This window comes from Pangasianodon hypophthalmus, chromosome 22, assembly GCF_027358585.1.
Source record: "Pangasianodon hypophthalmus isolate fPanHyp1 chromosome 22, fPanHyp1.pri, whole genome shotgun sequence".
Classification (NCBI taxonomy): domain Eukaryota; kingdom Metazoa; phylum Chordata; class Actinopteri; order Siluriformes; family Pangasiidae; genus Pangasianodon; species Pangasianodon hypophthalmus.
Genome location: NC_069731.1, coordinates 643,334 through 656,446, shown reverse-complemented (window position 1 = coordinate 656,446; position 13,113 = coordinate 643,334). Strand labels below are relative to the sequence as shown.

At 39.9% G+C, this 13,113-nt stretch overlaps 1 protein-coding gene across 3 annotated transcripts in view; it reads left to right on the top strand.

Annotated features, from left to right (window-relative positions):
- Nucleotides 1-13,113, top strand: part of dyrk1b (dual-specificity tyrosine-(Y)-phosphorylation regulated kinase 1B) — a 43,507-nt gene that overhangs the window by 14,456 nt on the left and 15,938 nt on the right. Inside the window, exon 1 of one of the 3 annotated variants that reach the window (XM_053227942.1) lies at nucleotides 1,715-4,155. The exons of 1 other annotated variant lie outside the window; for it this stretch is intronic. In XM_053227942.1, the coding sequence (XP_053083917.1) occupies nucleotides 4,014-4,155 (142 nt within the window). In that variant the 5' untranslated portion in view covers nucleotides 1,715-4,013. Of the gene's footprint in view, nucleotides 1-1,714; nucleotides 4,156-13,113 lie in introns of those variants that run through there. One more of the 3 variants, XM_034298128.2, reaches the window with a different exon arrangement.

Below are 13,113 nucleotides of genomic sequence, written 5' to 3'. Positions count from 1 at the left end.
AGGAAGCTTTATGGTGTGGTGCCTGGAAAAGCCAGTCAGTGGGGCTGGAACATTATTTTAAGCTGTGTGAAGTCCAAACAGATCTGTATGTTTAAAATAAATAAATAAATTAATAAATGAATAAGGAGGGGGGAGAAACTTGTGCAGCTGAAACACAACCTCCCTGCAGTGTAATTGTAATTCGCTCCTTTAGCTGCTCCTTTTCCTTCTTCTTCTTCCTCAGTTGAAGTTCCGCTATAACCGTGTCTTCCCACTGCATCATGTTTACCTAGCAACACGCATCACCCGCTTCCGGCCCTCCCATTGGTCATTTCAAAACGCGCCGGGGACCAATGGCGAGGCTGTTGCCATGGCACACTGTGTAGTTGCCGGGTGGAATTTCGCTGCGAGGCACGTGAGTCCCGGAATCTTCGCCTTGCCTTTTTTTTTTTCTTTCTTTCCTTCCTTCCTTCCTTTCTTTCTTTCTTTTTCTCTTTCTCTCTTTCTTTCTTTCTTTTTAAATCTCGGGAGCTTTGCAAACGTGATTTATTGGAACAGAGTCCCATTTTGCCTCGCGAGAAACGCCTCACTTTTATACGTCTAAAGGTTTATCTGTGTATTTTAGGATGAAAAAAATTATAAAAATATGATGATGAGTCAAAAAAAAAAAAAAAAAAAAAACGCATAAACGCTTTATGAATTCATTTAATTTTTTATTTTATATAAAAACCACTTTTATGCTTTTGCATAGGAATACTTTTGCACAAGTTTGTGATGTTGCAGTAAATATTAGGAGGTTGCACAGACATGCACAGGGTTTAATATTTACACAATTTAAATAATAATAATAATAATAATAAAAATAATAAAAACTGGATAAATGTATAGATCATGTATAGGTTATGCATTTGCTCTTGCTTGTAGTGTAGAGTCCATTTTTCCTGTGATTACTGAAATTAAGCTTTACAAAATTTAAAAATAAAATGTCCTATTGTACCTTAACTTAAAAATAAGAATAAGTGTACTAAAGATAATATTTTGGTATAGCTTTACTACATTATTATTATTATTAATTGTTGGCTCCAGGGTGTGCACTGGGAGCATGTAAGACTTGTATTGAAATAAAATAATGAACACTAAAAGGAAAAAAAAGAGCAATCTTGCAGTTTCCTCTCACAGGATAATATTTGATCTGCCCAGAAAGTGTGTTTAGAGTTCTGTGCTGGTTCATTAAGTCGTAATGGCGTAGTATTGTGTCTAATTCAGAGCGGTGTGTTGTGGTGGTGTTGTTGTCTCCTCCATCTTTCGGCACTCAGCTCAGTTTACCTGAAGTCTTGTGTTATTTTGGCGGCCATTCCGGCTCCGCGCTGCGCTCTGGAGACAACAAGGACCTGAGGAGGAGGGAGGGGGAGGGGGGGGGGAGGAAGGGCAGCCTCGCGTTCGCTCTTTCACTCCGCCCACATATCGCTCTGACCAATGGAAACAGCCGAAAGGGCTTCGTCTGACCAATCACACGCAAGGCTGCCGTGGCGTCGGCTAGCAACAAGAGCCTTCGAACGTTCGAACGCGCACGCGGGCGGGAATGCAGGAGGGGTGGAGGGGGGAAGGGGGAGGGGTGCTGTGTGAGGGAGCTGGGAGACGTGAACGCGCGTCAGCGAAAAAGCCGAGGGAAGGGAACGTGACGTGCGCGCGCGCGCGCTTTAGCACACACACACACACACACACTGACACACACTGAGAGGGGGGCAGAAAAGTTCGTTTTAACTCTTCTAAAGGACAGAGAAAAATAAAAACCTACTGCCATCTAAGACGTTATATAAATCGAAATACATATTATAATCTCACTAAGGAGAATAGTGTTATATTTATATATATTTTTCACCCGTTGACACTGAGGTGAGGGTCACCGCGACACATCATCGAGTTTACTGCTGATTCACGTTTATTCCCCATAAAACTAACTTTATTCTGACACACTTATCATCCTTAAAGTTTAATATATATGTATATATATGTCTAGTTTGTTGTTTTAACAGAATCTATCCTCTACATGAGGCTGTGTGAATTCATACTGGCCCTATCTGCAGAGTTACTATAAATGGAAAGGAACCGTTTGGCACAACTACTAAATATTAAGAAGGGGGATTATACTGTAGTAATAACCTGTATCATTATTATTAATAGAATTTATTTTATTTAAACATAAATTGTTCTCATTGTTGGAGTACTGAAAGAGTGTGTGTTGCTGCGTCAAAGCCGAGTTTACGACACAGAGCGAATGTAGGCTGCGTGTGTGTCACTGCCACCTCCCCCGCGCTTCAGGCGCATATGGTACAGTCCATCAACACAGGGTGTGGATTGAGCGCCGGCCACAGCAGCTTATAGACAACAAGGAATAATGATTACGCCAAGTTAAGCCTGGCTGTGAAGGAAAAACAAGCTCGACGGAGAAGAGGGGGAAAAAAATTCCTATAAACAATCTGCATCATCTAGAGAGATCCAGGAAGGTGTCCTGGGGTGGAATAAGAGGCTCCGAGAGCTGGGAGACGGAGAAGAAGTGCGTACTGAAGCTGTGGATGAGACCAGAGAAGCACTCTGAGACTGCTCAGGATGGAAGTGTGGAGTGATCACGATGGAAGTGTGGAGTGATCAGGATGGACTCTGCACAGCTTGGAGTGAAACTCTGAACATCTATCACTCTTAGAGAAGAAGATCTGGATCGTGGATTATTCTATACAAGCAAGAGCACAAGATCATTTGAAGCCCTGTGTTAACTGACGTGAGGCTCTTCACTGCGTTCTCAGTGAAATTCTCATTTAAAGTTTTCAGGAATTGTTTTTCTTTCTTTCAACACTTCGCAACCTATCTTGGAATGGACAGAGACGGATCAGCAAGATCGTTTCTCCCCTTAAATATTAGTCTTGTAGTGCCTGTAACTGAACTTGCACTTGTGCACTTTGCTTTACTTCATTGTTTGTGCGCGTGCACAAAAAAATAAATAAATAAAAACCCCTGATTACGATACACGGCTGTGGGTTTGACACTCTCGGTCTCCTTTTGGACATCTCTGAACGTTTGGTTTGGACTTTGTGTAGACTATAACAGCGCCCCTTCGCTTCGCTTCGCCTCGCCTTGCCTCGCCTCGCCGCCTATCAGGATTAAAGCTGCAAGGTTAAACCCCCGAGGGACGAGGCCATCCATCTGCCCTTTGGACTCACTAACTCAGTAGGGTGCAACACGCGGATCCTAAGAAACCCTTGCTATTTTTAGGGATAGTGATGGGGTAATTGGCGTTGGAAATGAAGACACCCACCCCCTTACCCCCATCTTGAGCACACCAGCACTCCCAGCTTCAGCTGCTCCGATATCCGGACTGGAAAACTGACCAGCGTCAAAACTGGTCTTCAACTGGATTCCTCAGTACTGGAGGACGAAGATAAAACTAGCTACAATGCAAGCAAAGCTAACTTTAGTAACCAAATAATTTCATCCCCTTACCATCAGAGAAATATATATATAGAAATATATACGTAGATTATAGTTATAAATAGATATATAGACTATATATGTAACAGAGTATATATGTATATGTATATGATATAGATATATATATTGCAGAGTCGTAGTTTGAATATGAATAAGTATATTATATTTTTTATGAGCATCGTTGCCTAAAAGCCCAATCCATTGCCTTAGATTTACCGTAATAAAGAGAAAAGCACGGACAGAGCACGGAAACAGCGTTGGGAGAAAACGAATGGTGCCTTTTTTTTTCGTTCATCTGTGTCGTCACTTCAGGAATTGGCTCTCGATCGAGGAATACTTCTGTCATCACTGACTTTCAGTTCGAATCCAGCGCTATCGGATATACGTACACTCGTATCGAAGATTCATCCGAGCACGTGGACGGGATTATCCTGACGACTTTCCCCCCCTAAAAGTGATTGTTTCGTCGTTTTATTTTCTTTAATTAAAAAACAAACAAACTTGATTGATGTAATTCTTCGAAGGAGCTCCACACAAAAGCCTTTCCGATGGTGATCACTTCATCCGTGGAGGAGAAGCCGCAGCCTTCTAACAGAATGGTCGCCAACCTGTCGACCGACTCCTGGATCGGCAACTCGGATCAGAGTCGCTACGTACCGCAGTCGCACCTGCTCCGGAAGCCGTCCAAAAGTTAGTACGCCCTCTGTTTTCACTCGCATTTTGGCCGCACGGGCCTGGTTAGCGCTGCAAATGATCGCTGTCATCCTGCTGTACCGTTCATGCACTGGTGTACGTTAGAAATGTCTCTAGATCGTCGTCATGGTTACATTTAGCTAGCTAGCTTAAGTGTAACGTAACTCACTGGCGTAAGGTAGTTCAGTTGATGGCACACCAAGAGCGCAAAAGTAGAATGAAATCAATTTAGGTTTACGCTGATGCTTATAAAGAACACATAGCGATTAATGTGTAGTTACTATTGTGATAACGTGAAAAACGATGAAGTGCTACGTTTTAAGCAGTACAGTTTGCAATTTGTATCGAGATCTCGGGCTAAAATTGGATTAGTCCAGAGTGGAATGTACTACATGTTAATTTTGAAATTTGAATATCATGGTAATTGCGTAATTTAAGGCGCAGTCTACGATGTTATTATGAATGTTTACTCAGAGTTAGTTAACGTGGCGGTTCTGAAGGCAGAGTTTCGCAAACTTTCAAACAGTTAGAACAGAACCACAGGATTGTTGTATTTTTCCTCGTGAGTAGTCACGATATTGCGCGTGTGTGTTGAATATCACGGTATATTACGTAACCGATTATCAGCACACACCTATTGCGCTTGAGAGAATAGACTACTTTTAAAATAAGGCGTGTTTCCAGCTCGTAGTTTGGAGAACCTGCTCCAGATTTTGTTTTGTTTCATTTTTCTTTTTTTTTTCTTTCCTGATTCTTTCACACGCTTTAAATCCCCCCGTGGACCGGTGTTCCTCTTCCCGCTATTGTTTTAGTTTCACTCCATCAAACAATCATGGGAACGATTGACACGGTGCTGCAGAAATGGAGAAACGGAGATCTTTGTGTGTGTGTGTGAGTGTGTGTGTGAGTGTGTGTGTGAGTGTGTGTGTGTGTGTGTGTTTTGCGCAGGCTGGATGCGCACTGCGCTGTGCTGTGAGCTCAGCGATGATCATCCTGTTGCTGGGAATGTTAGAGCAGAGCAGAGAGAAGTGAGCGCTCGAGGACGGAAACAGAGACGTAACTAACGTAACGGCGATAAAACGAGTGAACTATCGCTCTTACGATTTCTGTCTTTACGGAAAGCTTTCCGATAGAGTTTATAACACGCCCCAGTCGACGTCCCATCAAGTGCGCTTGGTGAACAGCGGCGAGAGCGACGTGGCCGGAGTTCCACACTTTCCTTCGCACTTTGAATCGTTCGACTTTAACTAAAATAAAACTCCACCTGCACTGTTACATAATACGAGTTTTTAGAGTCGAGACCTGACTTGCGTTAGTAATTCGGCGGTGCATTCTGGGTAAAATGTGCTCAACACCATGTTGACTTGATTTATCATCTAACGAACTTTCCTTACGAAAAAAAGTGTTTCATTCGTTTCTGGCTGTTTTCTGATTCTTTACTAACGTTTTTAAATCGCTCAAGTTTCACTTTTTTTTTTTTAACGCCTTAAAAGGCTGTAACGACGCCAGCGCAGCGAAAAATCATGTCTTGCATATTACTTAATGTTTTAGGAATTACGTTAAGTTGGGTCTTGTCACATGAGATCTGTGAATTAACGAGGAAGAAAAAAATCAGGATTGCAGATTGACTCATAGTTTAAAAAAAAAAGTGTTATTTTGTTTGGATTCCTTGGAAGTTAGTCGTTAGAAAAAAAAAAAAAAAAGCTTTAAAATAAGACCTTTTGACCAATCATAGCAGTTTGTTCTTCAGCTCCTAAACCAATCAGAAGTTTCATTCAAGAGCAGGTCTGTGTGAGTCTTCACCTGGAAAAAATGAAACTGATTATATAAAATATAATCAGAAATATTGTCACAGATTTCCATAAAGCTTCTAAACGTTCATAACGAAGAACATGAAATAGAGACTGAACTACGAGTTAAACAAGCATCTGTAGAAGTGACTATTTATGACACAGTTGTTTACAAACTTAAAGCTCGATGAGTGTGGCTTTAAACTCGACTTAATTTTTATTTCTTGTTTGTTGTTACTCTCTTACTCAGTCTCTTAGAATCAGGGCAGGCGATACGATGATACACTCGATATCGTGATATATTACAATACGCTTTTCAGAGATATCGTGTATATGTCGCAATTTCTTTTGATAACTTTTTATTTTAAATAGCCATTAAAAACCCTAGAAGCAAGTCTTTAAACATTTTAAAATGTTAAACCAATTTTTTTCGCTATCAGTGTTAATATACTTTACGATGACGTTAAATTAAAGAGTTGAACTAATTTAGAGTTTTTTCCTAAAAAAAAAAAAAAAAAGCTGACATTTTGTTAGTAAACCTGCATCTCGTAACGCATACTGTGTTTCGTAGAAATGTTTTGAGATATTCGTGATATCGCGATATGATATTGTTGTCGTATCGCTCAGCCCTTGGGAAAAAAATTCCACTTCCATCATAAGTCACTGAGCTTTGTTGCGTTTAAACATCTTTGTGAACGCACACAGGCTAAAATATTAGCGAATAATATCGTTACCAAATTCGTAACGGTTAAACCGAACCCCTGACGTACACAAATGCTTCAGGATTTTTGTTTCACTTTGTGATTAGGAATTATAAATGGCATCTAACGTCTCTACAAGATTTTAACGTTGTTAGATTTCATCGGAGGTGAAAACGTGTCACCAGTCGAGCCTTGTTGATGTGCGATGAGTCGTGATAATCGAAATATACCTAGCGGTTTAAGATGATTCGCTGTTTCAGTGCTAGACTGATGTGTAAACGTCTTTATTATAACTTTTGCTAACGTGATTCTGTTATCATTATCTTTTAACTGAAGATCAGCCACACTGTGGAATCTAATTTTAATTTCACAACATTCGCATAACGTTTTGTGTAAATTGTGTATTTATCACGATATTTAGCTTTAGGCACAAACCACCGAAATACAGAAGCGTTGCAGTTTAAAAAACAAAAACAAAACAATGATTTATATAATAAAATCATTTATATCACGTCTACAAAAATAGATTTAGCTGATTTATATTTTTTTACATTTTGTGTTGATATTTTATATTGATTTGTATTAGTTTTATATTTAAAAAAAAATAGGTTTATAAGAAAAAAAAAGTAGAATAAAATAAAAAATATTGTAGAATTTTAGTTTGTAATTAAATTTATTTGTTTTAAAAAAAGCATAAGAAGTTATCAAAATATCTCAGAAAAGTGTGCTGTGACATCATTTATCATCTTATAGATATTATATTGTCTTTAATGGCGTTACTTCTTCGCTACGACCCGTTATTAGCGTCGTAGGTGGTGCGCGAGATTCCGTTCCATAATTGTTCATGGGTTCTGATGATGATGTAACAGTGACATCATCAGCCCCGCTTCCCCCATTGGCCGGTTTGTGCGTCGTCTAAAGGAAGTCGAGAATGTTTGTGTTGTGTCAGAGATGTGGGAGGAGCTTATTGTATTTGCAGAGGGGCGGGGTCAGGAAACAGGAAGTGGGGCTGACATTTCTGTTTCGGAGAGAAGAACTGTTCTGAGGTTCAGTGCAGAAAATCCAGCTGACTCGTCAAATCCCACAATGCACTGCAGTAGTGATGTAACACATTCATGTTCCCTATATAGTGAATAGTGAATAGGGGGTGTGGTCTGGGACACGCCCACAGTAGACCAATGATGGTGTTTGGTGAACAGGAGGGGGTGTGGTTTGGGACACGCCCACTACACTGATATCGGTGTTTATGTGGCCATGTTACGGGTTTAGCGCCGTCCTCTAAACCCCGCCCACGCAGTCATTTCATTGGTTATATTCCGTCTTTGAACCACGAGGGCGCCAAAAAAGAGATTTTTTTCAATGTGGAAACAAATGAGTATGAAAAAAATGAAAACAAAAATAATGAAGTGAGAGAAAAGTGAGAGATTTTTAAGTGTTTTAAATTAATATTAAAGTTATATATTATTGTACGCTCGTATAACAGCGACACAAACGTCATTTCACTGTTCTCACACAGTGACACTCAACTCTATTCTATTCTGTAAATTCTATTCTATTCTACTCTTCTGTTTTTTTTCTATTCTGTTCAATTCTATTCTACTCTGTTTTTTAAAATGTCCTATTCTGTTCAATTCTATTGTTTTGTTGTATTCAATTCTATTCTATTCTATTTTTTTCTATTCTGTTTAGTTATATTCTGTTGTTTTTTCTATTCTATTCTATTCTATTCTCTTCACTAGTCCATCACAGCGAGTAATCACTACAGGTTTGTGCAGTTTTTTACACACGCTGGTGAAGTTGTACGATGTGTGAACCGAGTGTTTATCAGTTTATCAGAAATGTTCAGAAATCCTCAAAGCCCCGCCCACAATCATTTCCTTTCCATATTTCACAAATTTCACAAATTTCATGTTTGTGTCTTTAAACCATGAGACACAAGTCGAGCGCTCCACTTATCACTTAAACATTAAAATGTAATAAAGCCGATTAACACGAAACGTTCCGAGAGACGAGACGGATTTTTTAAAACAAAAACTTTGCCACCGTAGTGAGCGTAAGAAATCGTTCGTGTTTTATTTTGTGCGTTCCTTCTTCATTGATTCCTCTTAACTTTTTTTGTCTGTTTGTTTTAAAGTGTGTAAAATGACCGCCTGTAAGTTCTGTGATTGTGACTCCTTTCCATAAATTGGGGGATTTTCTAATAAACTCTGGCAACCCAGCTCCAGCTCCACTTGTGCTTATCGCCGCTTCGCTTATTGTGTGGTTATTTATATCCGTGTATCCAACCGACTTCTCTGCTGTTGTCTATTTCTGTCGTCTCGCCTGTGAGCGTGTGTGTGTGTGTGTGTGTGTGTGTGGAGGGTTTTAGCTGTATGAGTAACGGTCTTAAACATAGACATGGCTCTGACCGTCAGACTCCGTGAACCCGGCAGCTCCAGCTCATCAGGTTTCACGTTACGCTTTTATCTCAGAGTGAGTTTGTGTCGTTTTCACGGGCGGCCATTCAAATTCAGAGAAACAACGCCCTTGCGCCCTTGCGCCCTTGTGCCCTTGTGCCCTTGCGCCCTTGTGCCCTTGCGCCCTTGCACACTTCCCCTAGACACTTTTTTCGTCTTGTGGAAGGACACAGGATGCTCAGATGTTTGCAAATAATCCTGATTTTGATTTGGAGCCGCAGGTGAAGGTGGTGGTTGTGAACGGATATACGCTGCTCGGTGGAGTTTGGACTGTGTGCGTTGGCGTGTGTGAGGGGGTGTGTGTGTGTGTGTGTGTGTGTGAGGGTGGGTGGGTGTGTGTGTGTGTGAGGGTGTGTGTGTGTGTGTGTGTGTGAGGGTGGGTGGGCGTGTGTGTGTGTTGGTGTATGTGTGTGAGGGTGGGTGGGCGTGTGTGTGTGTGTGTGTTGGCGTGTGTGTGTGTGTGTGTGTTGGTGTATGTGTGTGAGGGTGGGTGTGTGTGTGTGTGTTGGCGTGTGTATGTGTGTGAGGGTGTGTGTGTGAGGCTGGGGGTGTGTGTGTGTGTTGGTGTATGTGTGTGAGGGTGGGTGTGTGTGTGTGTGTGAGGGTGTGTGTGTGAGGCTGGGGGTGTGTGTGTGTGTTGGTGTATGTGTGTGAGGGTGGGTGTGTGTGTGTGTGTGTTGGCGTGTGTATGTGTGTGAGGGCGGGTGTGTGTGAGGCTGGGTGTGTGTGTGTGTTGGTGTATGTGTGTGTGAGGGTGTGTGTGAGGGTGTGTGTTGGTGTATGTGAGGGTGGGTGTATGTGTGTGAGGGTGTGTGTGTGTGTGTATGTGTGTGTGTGTGTGTGAGGGTGTGTGTGTGAGGGTGTGTGTGTGTGAGTGTGGGTGTGTGAGTGTGGGTGTGTGAGTGTGTGTGTGTGTGTGTTGGCGTGTGTGTATGTGTGTGTATGTGTGTGTGTGTGAGGGTGTATGTGTGTGAGTGTGTGTGTGTGTGTGTGTGTGTGTGTGTCCAGAACGACCTTTGCTCCCTTTTCACTCCAGAGGAGAAACACTCAGGCGATCTCTGAACACTCGCTCAGGGACGTGCTGATTATCGTTTCTGCGATTATATCGTGATATTTAAAAGTCAGCTCTCCTCACTGCCTTCCAAACACGGCTTTATTTCCTATCAGATATGCTCCCTACTTAGGCAGCCTAATTAGATCACTTTCAAGTGTACTTGATCTTCAGTGTGCTGTGTGTTAAATATCGCAGTGTATCGCGTAACTGATTATCAGCAAAGACGCTGCACAGTAAATTATTTATTTATTTAAATCTAAAGCTGTTTGACCTTTGACGCTTTACAGGAAATGATGTCACTCTCACTCTTCTTTCTGTTTATCCCTCCATCCATCCTTCGCTCTGATTGGTCGGTTTTACTCGTCCTCCACATGTTTTTTTTTTTTGTTGTTGTTGTCAATGAGAATGAAAACATGTTATTGAGCACTGGATGTGCGACAGTCCCTGCTGGGCAACACACACACACACACTCACACACACTCACACACACACACACACACACACACACACACACAGCTACTCTTTCTCTTTTCTCTTTTTTTTCTATCCCTCATTCACACTCAGTGTACCAGCTGTGTCCCAAACCACAGTAAACGTTCACTCACTCACAAAATCCCACAATGCACTGCAGTACTGTCCAAATACACAATACCCATGATGCACTGTGCTACTGGAAGAATGTATAGTGAGTAGGGGGTGTGTGTGTGGTTTGGGACACGCCCACAGCGGACTGACGATGGCCTGTATAGTGGAAATTTTTATTTATTTATTTATTTTTATTTTTTTTTAAATCAGCACTGAATGTAAAAAAAAAAAAAAATCAATCAGGTCCCTTTTTCTGAATGTTGCATCATGTTGCAGTGAGCCTCGTTATTACACAGCCTGAGTAAGTAGTGTGTGTGTGTGTGTGTTCCTCTGCAGGGCGTGTGTGTGTGTGTGTGTGTGTGTGAACAGTATTTAGCGGTGTGTTCGGGTCGGAACGCAGTCGGCGATACGACAGAAACGCATCACGATTTTGCAGACGTTTCTAAGATTCGGCTCGTGATGTAAAATAATCTGTTTAAATAAAAGTTGCGTAACGTTTTAGTTTAACGTCCATAAGACGAAAATTTGTTCTCATTTATCACAGTATCGATATCGCAGCATCGTATCGGTCCGACCCTGAATCCGGTATGTGGATTGGATTCTGATCGGATTTTAACCGCAAACTCGTCTCCGCTTTTGGTTGTTGGTTCGTTTTTGTTTCTGGGTTTTTATTTTTTTTATTATTTATTTTTATTAGTTGTTTTTTTTTAGTCAGATATAATATTTGTTTGGATTGTTTCTTAGAGTTTTGTTTTACTTAGATTTAAAAAAAAAACATTCCTTATTTCTTGATTTTTGTTTAAATTTTGGATATATTTATTTATAGATTATAGTTTTTAAAATCTTTTTTGTATGGATTTTTTTTCATAGTTTTTAACATTTATTTTTATTTTAACATTTTATTTTATATTTAATTTTTTTTTTTTTTTTTTTCATAGTTGGTTGTAAAGATTTGCTTATTTTTGTGTTTATGGATTATTATTATTATTATTTTTAATTTTGGTTATTTTCAATTATGGATTTTTCTAACTTTTTCAGTTAATTATTTTTTAAAAGTTGTTTCATAGTTTTGGTTATTTTGGGTTTCTGGATTGTTAGCACCGGTATGTGTGTGTGTGTGAGTGTGTGTGTGTGTGTGTGTGTGTGAGTGTGTTTGTGAGTGTGTGTGTGTGTGTGTTATGTTGTGGCTCACTCCTGTGATCTTTATTACTTTTATTTGATTTATTTGAGAACCGTAAGCGGGAGCACCGAGTACTGAAGTTAACACTCCGGTTAGCGTCACTTAGCTACACAGTAAAAGTGTGTGTGCGTGTGTGTGCGTGTGTGCGCGTGTGTGTATGTGTGTGTGTGTGTGCGTGTGTGTGTGTGTATGTGTGTGTGTATGTGTGTGTGTGTGTGAGACGGGGGTGACAGAGTTTATTTTATTTTTAATGCTGATGCTCTGAGTGCGGTCTCGATTTACCGGCGTCACCGTTTGACCGCTGTATTAATAGAGCGAGTCTGACTCAGCCACGCTCGGAGCTAAAGTTCACGCTAGAACCTTAGATTATAGACCCGGTTCCGCTTAGAACCTTCTCACGTCTTTATTCAGAACCAGAACAAACACGAGAACAAACTGTTCCTGTTTAATCTCATTTAAATAAAAGAGCATTTTAAAACAGAGAGACGGAACGATACGACGACTTCTTTTCCGATACCGAAACCGGAACCTCGAGTGTGAGCCGATACCGAGATTTTTTTTTCTTTACAAAAATTCTAAGCACTTACAACACGTAAAAAATGAAGGAAAAAAAACAAAAAAAAACTCGAGAACTACAGATCTGTTTATTTATTTTAAACTTTTTCGTGCAAAAATGACAGAACTGAAAATATAATATAATAAAGTAAATATACTAAATCCGAGACGGCACCGATCCCATACCCAGGACCAGGATCAGTATCGGACCGAAACCAGCACCACACGGATCGGATCTCACAGAACAAATCTGATCTGAAATTAAAAAATAAAAATAAATAAATATTGGAATTGATTTGGGAAATATTTTTCTTTTGGAGCTGGAAATGTGCAGAAGTAAAGAGATTCGACTGTATTTTTTTGTTAAGTTATATTTATTATATTTATACTTTATTATATTTATTAAAATTATTATATTTATACTTTGTTAGATTTATTATATTTATTAATTTATACTTTTTTATATTTATTATACTCATTATACTTATGTTTTATGATATATATTTTATTATATTCAAGCTTGATTAAATTTATTAAGTATACTTTATTATATTTATAACATTTTTAAAATGTATACTTTATTATGGTTATTATATTTCTTATGCTTATGCGTTGGTATATTTATTATATTTAT